Here is a 13,544-nt window from a genome sequence, read left to right as displayed (position 1 = left end):
GTCGTTTAATTTATCCAAAGTTACAGTAATATTCAATGGTCAAACCAGGAATAGGATGTCATTCAGCTCATTATCAATCCAGTAGTTTACCCCCAAACTGTCTCATCCAAACTGTCTCATCCAACAGAATAAAAATAAAAGATACTGGGGTCATGGAGACCTTTATAACAAATATGTCTCTTTTCAAGAATACTACATTTTTGCAACAAAAATACCACTCATAAATGAACTGTCTCTTTGCCTTAAGTGCTTTCACCAAACACAAGAGTACATACCTGTGCCACTTTCACAAATTGGCTTCAAAAATGTTGTAGTAACCACTGGACATACTGGCTTATACAGCAACTACCTGCCCTTAAACAAAGATTTTTAATTCACACCCAAAATTATAAGTTTTGCATATTTAAAGAGAAATGCATATGGATATGATTCTTGTCACAAATCACATGGCAAAAAATATTCATGCACTACATAAATGTATACGGTATACATGTTTCATACTAGGATTTCTCTGAACATTTATATGGGAATGCAATAGCCAATCTTAATTTAGACTGTTACATTTAAGTACATTGTGCACTCTGAACATCTCTTGGGATGTTGGTTGAAAGCACATATTCATGACTAATTTAACTAGCTGGCTAGAGCATGTCACAACAGCTCCCTCACTTTCACCTGAATGGCATTGTCACATCCAATTGAAGGCAATTTCATTTGAGTGAACAGAATACAGCCAAGTGGATTTTTAAACTACTCAGACATAGAGCGTGTAGAGTCAAGCCAAATGCTTGACCCTTTGAAGATAGGTTTGCCTTTAATGTGTTAATTGTCTTAATAGAGTTTGTGTGATTTCCCACCCTCATATCTAAGTATTGAACCTCTTTGAGTATGCCATAGTTGAAAGAATAATGGACTTGAATTCAATAAGAATGTAGTCTAAAATCCAGCACTACATCTTACTAAGGTGTATGATTGAAGACAAATCACTTGATCTCTTTAAGCCTCAATCTCTCTACCTGTAACCACCTTAGTATAATAATTTTATAGCAACTTTCTCAAAGGATAAGACTCAGTTATAAGGCTCTGTAAAGAATTTGGAGCTATAGGATAGTACCGCTCACTAATGGGTTCTGACTCCAGACTTCATGTCTTCATGGAGTGGAGTCCAAATCTTCTCCTGCTCTCTGGTTCATTATGCTCCCACAGTTTGCCTCTCTCTGTCTCAGTATCTCTCTCTCTCTCTCTCTCTCTCTCTCTCTCTCTCTCTCTCTCTCTCTCTCTCTCTCTCACACACACACACACACACACACACACACACACATACACACACACCACACATAGGTGTATACTGCCATAAAGAATAACAACAGGAGGATGGACGATGGAAGCTCAGCCCAGGCTAGTTACAGAAGATGGATATTGTGTAGGAGGGAAACATCGAGTATATAAGCCAGTTTTATACTACCTGCAGTGCTGGGATATTCTGGTAAGGCAAGCCCATCCATCCATGTGAAAGAGTCACTTGTATACAATGTGCAACAGAGATGGAAGTGAACAAAAGATGAGGATCTTCAAGTTTGTAATAGTTTAAACTTCATATTTTAAATTAAAAATGCCTCCCCCAAAGAGCTTTTGCATATGTGGATTATATCTGTCAATATATACCATAGTGGAAATTAAAATGTCTTCATATTATTACAATTGTTTGAATAGTTGGTGGTGTTCAATTGTTTTTCAAACATGTTTGACTCTCTGTGATCCCATTTGGAGTTTTCATAGCAAAGATACTGAATCAGCTTGCTATTTCCTTCTCCAGCTCATTTCACAAATGAAGAAACTGAGGCAAACGTGGTTTACCTACCTAGATCACACAACTAGTTAGGTGTCTGAGGCTAGATGTGAACTTAGATCTTGATTCCAAGCCTGATGCTCTATCCCCTACTTCATCTACTTACCCTTAGATGTCACAGACTTCCCAAAAGATACTTAGGGATTATGAAGGGACTTGCTATTCTAGAATTAAGACCAATTTCCCATCTGAAGAAAAGATTCTCCTATGGTTGGCAATTTTATGACATTAAGCTTTCATTAGTTAACAAATTCACCTTGTATAAAATTAATCGTTTCTGCAGGTCTTTGTGCATGTAAATTGCAAGCTAATTGAAGGTATTTCATCATAGTTTTGTATACTCAGGATCTCGCATATAGTATGCACTTAAAAATGCTTGTTGGATGAAACAAGTTGTTTGAAGTTCTTGTTTCATCCTTAAACCTGCAATGTAAAAAAGTACTGATACCATTGCAAGATCATTTCCAGGTACTTTTCAATAATTTAGGAGTTTAATTTAAGCATAGTATTCAGAATGAGAGAGCTTGAAATCCTGCTGTACACTGGTCACACCATATCTTGAGTATTTTGTTCTGTTATTGGAACCATATTTTAAGAAGGATATTCGTAACCAGAGTGTGACCAAAATGGTAAAAGGTCTGGAGAGATATATTATGCATGGTATAGGAAGATCAGTGGAAAGAAGTCTCTATTTATCCTGTTATAAGAGAAGACTTAAAAGAGAACATGATATCTGTCTTCAGTTTATTTTGATAACTGTCATTTGAAGAAAGGTTGGGCTTATTTTACTTAGCCACAAAAGGCTGAACTAGCATAATCAAGCAAATGCTACAGGCATAAGCACAAATGTGTGGACTACAGAGAGCAGCATACCTATAGGCATGAGGTAGGGGGTGGGGGTGGAGGAACCCTTTCTTACAATTAGAGCTATCCAGCAGTGAAGTGGATTGCCTGTGGAGGTAGTGAGTCGGATACCCCCTTTTGAAAGACTAAATCACTACTTCAAATAGTTGTAGGGGAGATTTCTGGATTGTTAATATGCTGCTGCCTACTCATATTCATTCACTATAAGTCTTTCCATTACCCTTTAGGTCATCTGAGGTAGGAACTGTTTTGTTCTTGTCTTTGTATTCAAAATGCCTTACCAAAAGTTGGCTCTTACTAAATGTTTGTTGAACTAAATAGACTTTAATTATATTTGATTAGATGAGTCAGTCCAGGAATATTTGCTAAACATTTATTATATGCCAGGCATTGTACTATAAAATTGGAATTTAAAAAAAGGCAAAAACCAAGCATAGTACCTGTTCCCAATGAATAGGAAAACAGCAGGTAAATATCTGAGTACATACAAAATATGTGTAGAGTAGATTGAGATCCTCTCAGAGAGCAGGGTATTAGCAGCTGGGGGAACCAGAAAAGACTTTCTTAAAGAAGATGAGATTTGAGGTCTAATTCTTTCAAATGTGAAGGAATCCAGGGAAATTAAGATATTATTAAAGTACTTCAGGCATAGGGAACAATTAGTGTCAAAACATTGAGAGAGGAGATAGAATGTTGTGTTTGAAGAATTACAAAAGTGGCCAGCATCCTGGTGGAATAAAATGAAAGAAGATTGGAAAAAATGAAAAATCCAAGTTAGAAAGATCATATAATAACAAAATAGGTGAAAGAAAGGATAGAAATACATATTCATGACAAATTTAACTAACATGTTACAACAGCTGCGTTAAAATCTGGACTCACTTACTGACCCTGGGCAAACTTATCCATGTTTGCCTCAGTTTCCTCATCTGTAAAATGAACTGAAAAAGGAAATGGCAGACCCTCTAGTATTTTTGCCAAGAAAATCCCAAATGGAGTCATGAAGAGATACACATGATTAAAACAACTGAACAACAAAAATGACAAAGGTGTTTATATTTGATTCTAGAGATAATAGGAAGACACTAGCACTCCTTGAGCAGGGGGTATAACATGATCATTTTAGAAAAATCACTTTGTCGGGCTGAGTGGAGGCTGGATTGGAGAGGGAGAGATTTAAGGTAACTATTAGAAAAATAAACAAGAAATAATGAGGTCCTGAACTGAAATGGTGGCTGTATGAGTATATAAATGAGTGAAAGTAAGAAATCAACAATGACACTGAAATCACAAGTCTTATTACTGGGAGGATGGTGTTGCCTTCAACAATATTTAGGAAATACAGAATAACTGACAGATATATATGTATATATATATATATATATACATATATATGTATGTATGTATATGTATATATAAAAAACATGTGGTCCATGCCTGCCATCTAGGGGAGGGGGTGGAGGGAAGGAAGGGAAAAGTTGGAACAGAAGTGTTTGCAAGGGTCAATGTTGAAAAATTATCCATGCATTTGTTTTGTCAATAAAAAGCTATAAATAATCATAAAATAATAATAATAAAGAAAAAAGACGTGATCCAAACTTCTGACCATATTATAATCTCAAGAATATCAATTTTATCACATTTTATTTACACAATTTGGCTCCAGGAACAAATTACCCAGGTAAACTATAGTATGTCATTTATTTTTTGAATTTTTTTTTTGAGTTTATCAGTGTATCTCTAAAGAAGAAACTTCCTTTACCAAAGTGAATAAGGAATTATCCTGACATGTTGCATGGATCATTGAAAGGCTAAATGACTATTCCATAGTCAACGTAACTAGTACACTATCACTTCAGATATGAGACTTGAACAGAGTTCCCACAACTCTTAAGCACTCTCTTTAGCCCCTCCACTATATTTTCTCTCTCAGATTTTTATTTAAATGGAAATGGAGACAGAATTGGAAGATGTCTTTGAAAACTTCTAATTCAAGCTCTTGCTTGCCCTTATTCACAAGTAACTGAACACCACCAACTAAACTGGAGGGATATAATATTTCATCAGAAATAAATTATAATTAGCCTTGTCAATAGGAGAAAGGCAAACAGATGTCTTTACAAATCTGAACTCAGTTATTTATGGGAATCAACTAATCTATAAACATTTGTGAAGTCTCCATGTGTCAGGTACAGGAGATACAAAGAAAACTAAGTAATCAAGGAAGCAGAATTCCATTTTTATACTGAAAATAAAAGTTAGAGGAAATCTTTTTTAAAAAAATAATCCTAGGAAAATTACTGAAAATGTCTGTTATCAAGGAAATGTTTTGGTTACCAAAAATACATTGGCATAATAAGTATTATGTTTCTTTCTGCTTTGCTATGACAATAAGCCTAAGGGATTAAATAAGACTTGACTGTGGACAAAGTAAAAGAGAAACTTTTTAAATCCACAAAACAGGACCCTAAGAAGACCCTGAGAAAATATTTTTGATGAATAAGGTTAAAAACTGCAGCATCTGCACTGATTTAGCTAACGAGTCTCATTTCAGTCAAGTCACGTCTCCACTGCCAGGAACATATCTGTAGCAAGGCACTTGGAGTGACCTTTCAGGCACAGCCAGGATAAAGCACCCAGTGAGAAGGGCTGCATTTTCTGTGCTTAGAGAAAAATAGCTCCAAGTCCATGGGGAGCTTTTAGCACAGTCCAGATACTTCAAGCTTTGTATAGTCAACTGAATCACTGCCACCATGAAGCTGGTGTAGCAGGGGGCAAGAGAGCACATACAGTTTTCTTCTTTGTGATTTGGCCTAAGGTTGGTTATGCTCTAAATCTCTTTTGTAGAATTGGCAGTAAGGACCCTTGACATCCCCTCCTGTAGGGATAATAAGCATAGGCATTATTTTCATTTACCCACACAAATTCCTTTAATGCCTATAAATCAGGTTCTTCTAAACATGTATGTTCAGCTTTCTGGGGATTGCCATAAAAGTCTCCCCTCGTGGTCTTTTCCACCTCTGTCTTCAAATGAGTGTATCTTGACTGGTGACTTTTTCATTAACAACAGAGGTATAATTTTATGTTACTATTCATCACAGCTAACACATATAAAAATATATAGTTTAGGGTTGGCTGAATTCAGAGTTCATTATTAAAATGTTTAAATGGAAGGGGAAAGCTCACTACAGGACAGAGTTTTTACAAAAGATATTTATTCAGAGAGCGTTTTCTACCACTTAGTAAATTCCTAATTCTACAATATTAGTGCTATTAAATGACAATAATTAAAATGGATATAGCATTTTACACATATAAACTAATTAGTCTTCCAATAACCTCTCTTAGAAATCAAATATAATTATGCCCATTTTGTAGATAGGAAAATTAAGTTAGACTATAAATATGATTTGTATCAACTATAAGGTGATAAAATCCTGGCTCTAGTCTTTGCTGTATGATGTGGGTTAAATAATCTAACCTCTCTGTAATTTTATTTCCTCATCTGTAGAGTAAGAATAATAATACATAGCTTCTTTCCTTCACTAAGTTGTTATAAGGATCAAAGTATAGCATGAATGAAAGTATTTTTAAAATCTTTAAAGCAAGATGCTTATGAAGATATTATTGTTGTTGCTAATAAGATGGTTTCAGCAAAGCAAGAAAATGTCTGGCATAAATGTTTGTAAAGTAATTGATTATAGGTGGTTCAGTATTTTAAAAATTATATAGATATTGATCGTTGATATGTGCAACTTTCTAAGACTAATTCACAGCACTTCGACTCATTTCAATAAATTACCTGTAAGAACATGTGGAGGTTATAATATGTAGCTCATGGTAAGAAGCAAGTATGGCCCCCAGTAAAAGCTAGATTTATGCTGCCTTTTGTTTATCCAAATACTCATATACCATGCTAAAAAGCAAGGGCAGTCCTTTTTGTCACTAGTAGGGACAGAATCTTGGAAAGATGACATCAATTCTAGCTAAATCCTTAATCTGCTTTCCACTTTCACTGATGAGGCTCTAAGTAATGTAGGGAATATGCCAAGATGCTGAAATGAAGACTTCATTTCACCCTTTGGAGAAATTAGCATTGAAATCAGAGCCATAAGGGATGAATCTGAGAAAATCATTGCCAAAATGTGCAATTAAAGAAAAGAAGGGTTACTTAAATATTCCTCCTTAAGATATGAGACACAAAAAGAAATGACTTTAAGAATGTAACAATTACAAGCCTCTTCAATAAGGCAAGAAAGATGACTGAGGCAAATAAATGTTGGAGCTATTATCCATCTTAATTAAAAATCCAGGCTAGAGTAGGTGATTTTTTGATCAGTCACTACATTATATTGTCACATTATTCTCAGAATACAAAAAAGAAATAGTGGGATGAATAATAAATTTTTCTGGGAAGATATTCCATCCCTACTGGCTCTGCTTATGAGATTTGAGGGTGGGTTTAGTGGGAGAGGAGCGGAATGAAGTCCTAGGACAAACCCTGGTCCCAGTCTGGATTTTGGCCAAAGAAATGAAAGTTCCTCACCAGGGAGGAACTTGCTCTTATATATCATAAAAAGAACCATAAGAGATAAACTAGATTACTGGGAGTTTCTGACCACTTGTCTAGTGTTTGTAAATTAAAGTATTCTGACAGATTATAAGATGTCAAGAGGGAATTCTTGTGAGGTGCTAAGAAAGAAGAAAAATCTGTAGTCAAGAAGTCAATAAAACAAGCAAACTTATCAATAGATATACTTATAATCAGAAATAGTCTGAGCAGGGAAAAGGATGGGTCACCCTCAATTGAAAAATGATGTCAGAAATTTGGCCAGGGTGGCTTTTGGACACAGAGACTAAAACAAGAGTTTGAATGTCTCTCCCTGATACCTGGTCAAGAGGATTAGGCATAAACTAAAACCAAATGAGACCCACCAAGACACAGGTAGAGGGAATTTTCTATAGATTAATGATTAATGATAAATAACGAAGGAGCTCAGATGCCACTATGATAATTAGGCAATTCTAATGAATGGCAATCATCCCAGTAGTGAAACCATTATAGCCATCATGCCACTTATCTCATAATAAATGGGCCAAATCTGGGGTAGCTAGGTATGCAGTGGATAGAACACCATCCCTGAAGTCAAGAGGATCTGAGCTCAAATCTGGCCTCAGATACTTAACACTTCCTAGCTGTGTGACCCTGGGCAAATCATTTAACCCCAAATTGTCTCAGCAAAAAAATGGAAAAAAAAAATGAGCCAAATGTAACTATAAAAGAAGGTTAAGGGGGAGAAGAGATTGTGGGAATTAGGAAACCGAAAAGCTTATGGAAGCAGTAACAAGAAAACAATTATTTTTAACATAAAAAAGTAAATTTCACCTAATAGGAATCCCTAAGTTTGTTAGAAGAGATTTATGACTAGAATATCAGCAGAAAATGACTATTTTTTTAAAGTACTGTATTCAAAAGTAACAGTTTACTTAAAAGTGGATATTAGAATACTGTTGTAAATAAAGAAATATTTATATGAGAAAAAAAAACACAAGCAGTGTAAAAGAATATGTTGATAAGAATCTATGAAAGGAGAAACTGTAATGTTTTTGTATTAGAAATACAAAACTTATTACTAAATTAACTAAACTATTAACTAAAGCTGTTAACTATTCTCAGGCCTTTAGTATTATTAATATTCTTAGATATTTTCTCCTATAAATTACTGGATTTTTGCATTAATTTTTTTCTTCCTGTTGGACCTAACTCTATGTTACACATACTGCCTAGTGTTATTACTATGTACGGATTCAAATATATGTGAACAGTATCTTCCCTCTCCCTTCAATTTCATAATAAGCTCCTTTCAATTAGGTATATGTATTGCCAGGATATGTGTGGATAGATTTGCCTGAATTTTAAAATATACTTTATCCCTGGCTAAGAGCCCATAATTCCTGCATTTAAAGCATGGCCCAGAATACAAATCCTATTCTCTGACTTCTTGACCAGCTGTTCATTTTCCCATATCTTCCTTTCTCTTCCGAAATCTCTTCCTTAAATTGGCAGCAGTGACAAAAACACCATCTGTGTCCCTAAAGTCTTCAGTTTCTTTCCTAGAACTTCATAATCCCTAAAAACATTAAGGATAAAGAGTTATCCCTTCAGTCATTTACTTTCTCATAATAATAGCTAGCATTCATAGAGAGCTCTTCAAAATTTGCAAAATGTCCTACATATGTTGTTCCTCACAACAACTTTATGAGTTCTATTATCCACATTTCAGAGAACAATCAATAAACATTTATTAAGTGCTTACAATTGTCCAGGCATCATGCTAAGGGACTAGGAATACAAAAAGAGGAAAAAGTAAGTCCCTACCCTCAAGGTGCCTACAATTTCATGGAGGACCCAACGTGATAATATGCAAACAAATAAACAAGCTAGCATAAGATAAATGGGAAATAACAAAAGAAAGGCACTGGAATTAAGAAGGGTTCAGGAAGATTTCCTTTAGAATATGGGATTTTAGTTAGAACTTAAAGCAAGCCAAAGAGGTCAGTACTCAAGACAATGAAAGAAGAGTGTTCCAGGTATGGGAAATAGCTGCAGAGAATTCCCAGAGTCCAGAGATGGAGTGTCTAGTGTGTAGAAGAGCCAGGAGGTATCGTGGGATTGAAGAATGTGTGTCTGGAAAAACGGTGTAGGAAGACTGGAAAAGTAAGTGGAGACTAGATTATGAGGGTCTCTGCCGAATGCCGAACAAAGCCTATAGATTTGTTCCCTGAAACAACAGAAGTCAATAAAATTTATTGAGTAGGGGGTAATATCATGATTGGACCTGAACTTTAGGAAAATATAGTTCAGAACCAAATGGAAGATGGACTGGAGTGGGAGAGACTTGAGGCAGGCAGATGCGCCAAAAAGCTCTTGCTGTAATGCAGGAGTGAGGTGATGGTGGCCTGCACCAGAGTGGTGGCAGTTTCAGAGAAAAAAGGGGGAATTATTTGAAAAATATTGCAAAAAATTAACAGACTCTGGCAACAGCTTGGATATGGAGAGTGAAAGATAGTGAGGAATTCAGAATGACTCTTGATTGTGAGCCTGAAGGATTGAGAAGATGGTGTTGCCTTCTACAGTAATAGGGAAGGTGGCATTTAGGGGCAAAGATAATGAGCTTAGATTTAGAAATGTTGAATTTGAGATGTGTACTAGGCATCCAGTTTGAAGTGTCTAAAAGGTAGTTAAAGATGCAAGAGTGGAAGTCAAAAGAAAAATTGGAGCAGGATAGGTAGTCGAGAATCATCACCATAATGATTTTAACTAAGTCCACAAGAACTGATGACATCACCAAGTAAAGAAGTATAGAGGGAGAAGAGAAGATGGCCCAGGACTAAGGGACTCCTTTTGGTTTTAGGGTATGATCTGGAGGAAGGTCCAGCAAAGGAAACCAAGAAGTAACAGTGGGATAAGAAAAAAAGCAGGAAAGAATTGTGTCTCAAAAACCTTGAGAAGAGTGAGTATGAAAGAGAAGAGAATGATTAACAATTTAAAGGAAATGAGGATTGAGAAAAGGTTGTTAAATTTGGCAACAAAGATCATTATTAACTTTGGAAAGGTTAAGAAGAGAATAAGAGAAAATAAAGTGGAGAATAAGAGAAAATAAAGTACCTACTGTAGAAATAAAATGAAATTTTCCTTTTGAAATATGAAAATAAACTTTTCAAGGAGTTTAGCTACAAAGGGCAAAAGGGATATAGGATGATAATGAGGATGGAAAGATCCATTGAGAGTTGTTTTCTTCAGCACAGGGAGACATAGCCATGTTTTTAGGTAGTAGGAATTAATCCAGAAGAGAGGAAGAGATTAAAAATAAGTGAGAATGGAAATAACAGAAGGGGAATCAACTGGAGGAGACAGGATGGAATGGGATCATTTGAACAGGTAGAGAGGTTAGCCTTGGCAAGGAGCAAGACCATTCAGAGGTAGAGGAGAAAATGGCAAAAGGCAGCCAAGTGATGGGAAGAAAGAGAGGGAGAGGGAGAGGGAGAGAAAGAGAGGAAGAGCTGGGGGGAGTCATAGCACACAGCCTCAATTTTACTTTAAAGACAAGATTCTCAGCTGAGAAAGGAATTGGAAGGGAAGCCATGGAACATCCGAGGTCAGGTGAAAAGTTTTGGAGCAGCTGGCATAGAGAGTGAATGTGAATTGATAAGGGAAGTAGAGGACATGAAAAAATTAAGGCTGAAAGATATCAAGCAGATTCATTGACCAGATTCATTTTATCTAATAAGTACCTGAAGCAAGTTTCAAACTGAGCTCTTCCTGATTTCCTCCACTATAACCAGCTACCTTTATATATGAGGGAGACCAACCTGAATTTTGAGAACAAGCAGTTGGTATTAGGCATGTACAAAAAACTCCAAAAGCACAAACATTGCATGCTGGATGTTGGATATTCCTCTCACTTACTATAATGGGTAAAAGTAGGATTCTCAGGCCCATATCACAGCAAGCTGCCTTATACTTGAGCCTCTTTTCATCATGATTGAATTTGTTTCCAGTGGTTCCTAAGCAAGACTTCTTTTTACAGCAGACTTTCCTTACAAGGTTCTTACATCAGCAGTAATAGGACTCATAAGGACTTTACAAATAGTTTTAAGATTAGGATCATGAAAGATAGGTACTATTATTATTCCCATTTTATAGATGAAAAAACTGAGGTAAACACAGTCTAAGTGATTTTCCCCATGTTCACACAGCTAATGAGATTATAAAGCAGTATTTAAACTCAGGTTTTTCTAACTTCAATTCCAGCTCTCTATTTATTGTTCCAATTAACTGTTTTATTCATTTATGTTTAATCAATGATTCTTGACCTCCCAACTATAAATATCTATGAAAATGTCTTCTTTAGAAATTGATTTTCTCATCTCTTTCTCATCTCACCTCTGACAATATGATAAGATATGGCTACTCATATATTGTCTTTTCACTTTACAGTCATTTCCAGTGCATGGAATTTTTTTGTAGGAAGAACATGATTCAATCCTTTTTGCTAAATAAATGGAGCATTACAGTTTCCTGCAATATATGAGATATTTACTATGATTGTTGCACCTGCTGGTTTGTGTTGAATGTCAGATATGCTCTATGCAAACCTTTATACTATCCCTCTCACATGAAATCACAATATCTCATTTCACTTTCATGGAAACTTTTTTTCAATACTTGTCAACATCATTATTAATTAAAGGGTGCTTCAGTCTCTACACTTTTGTATGTTTCTCCCTTCCCATCAGAAGTTGTGAAGATGAAGGAAATATCAGAAAGGTAAACTGAGGAAAAAAATCCAATTAGGCCTTTCTAATTTGAGATAAGAGCATAATTCTTTCTCACATGTAAGAAAATTCTTGTAATTGGTTCTCTGAGACCACAAAAAAGTCATTACCTTGACGGAACTACCATTTTTATGTCCCCTACTATTAGTCACTCTCAGTTTAATAGATTATTAGGTGTTCGGTCCATTTTAATTTCTGTGAAATTTTGCACCTGTTTATCTCCCTTAAAAGTTGTTTCTAAAAATGTAATTTCCTCTTTTCAGTTGATTTCATAGGTGGATTCGACTCTTATGGCTATCAAGGCCCACAAAAGACATCTCATTTACAACTACAGCCCATGTACATGTAAGTACTTTTTTTGTTGTTTTTACAATGTTTCTTGTATGTGTAGAAATAAGAAGTAATTCAGAATTGATAATACTCAAATAGCTTTTTCTTTTTTGAGAGAATGATTTCAATATGTTTCCTCCTCCAGTATTATTTTACTAACATAATGATTTCTTGTGGCATGATGTGCCACGTTTTGATGTAATGTTGATTTTAAAGTTATTTATCAGAGGTTCAAATATGATTACCTTAGCCCTACAGCTAGCACTGCTCTTATTAATGTACCAGGTATCCAGCTCAAGTATTCATTTAGCTGATTGCCCCTGTTTTCCATTTATCATTTCAGTTATATATATGGACTCCCAAAGAATATGCATGTGATCAAGATTGATTAATTTAACAATGAGACAAACTATGAGACCTTAGGCCAGTCTATCAACTATTCTGAGCTTGAGAATTCTCATTTTCAAAATGAGGAGCTTAGATTAAGATGCCTTCCAATTCTAATATTGTGTACTTCCACATTGCTATGTCAGTTGCCCAGAAATTCAGTCAAATACACTTAACTCCTTGTGAGCAGGGATGGATAAACAGATTAAATTTGTTGTAGCATTTAAAAAGTTCCTGCTTTAATAATAATGATAATAATAACAAACCACTTTAATTTTCAGTCACCACATTGCATATGATAATTATTTTTGTAGACTTCCTAATACTTAGACTGATTTGTAAAATATAAGAGCTCTATTAATGTCTGTGGATTGAATAAGATTGAATTTGGAAAGGATGATCAGATTGCAGTCCATTAGATCAAATGTTCCAGGTTACTGATATACAATTGGAGCTTATTTTATATCCTTTTAAAGGCAATTTCCTTGGAAAAACTGATCTATATCCATATCTATATATCTATATATAGATATATAGATATGGATCTATAGATATAGATATAGATATATAGATATGGATCTATAGATATAGATATAGATATAGATATAGATATAGATATAGATATAGATATAGATATAGATATAGATATAGATATAGATATAGATATAGATATAGATATAGATATGATATAGATATAGATATAGATATATGTATGTATTAGTATCGACAAATTCCCATGGCAGCTTGACCTAGGAAATTATTTTAAACTAAAAAG

At 35.0% G+C, this 13,544-nt stretch overlaps 1 protein-coding gene across 1 annotated transcript in view; it reads left to right on the top strand.

Annotated features, from left to right (window-relative positions):
* Positions 1–13,544, top strand: part of NKAIN2 (sodium/potassium transporting ATPase interacting 2) — a 1,389,007-nt gene that overhangs the window by 1,365,818 nt on the left and 9,645 nt on the right. The window contains exon 6 of the mRNA XM_074309950.1: positions 12,316–12,397. Coding sequence (XP_074166051.1) covers positions 12,316–12,397 — 82 coding nt within the window. The remainder of the gene's footprint in view (positions 1–12,315; positions 12,398–13,544) is intronic.

The sequence above is a fragment of the Sminthopsis crassicaudata genome, chromosome 4, assembly GCF_048593235.1.
Source record: "Sminthopsis crassicaudata isolate SCR6 chromosome 4, ASM4859323v1, whole genome shotgun sequence".
NCBI classification, from domain to species: Eukaryota; Metazoa; Chordata; class Mammalia; order Dasyuromorphia; family Dasyuridae; genus Sminthopsis; species Sminthopsis crassicaudata.
Note: the sequence above shows the minus strand (reverse complement) of the source record. Positions and strands in the feature narration are given on the sequence as shown.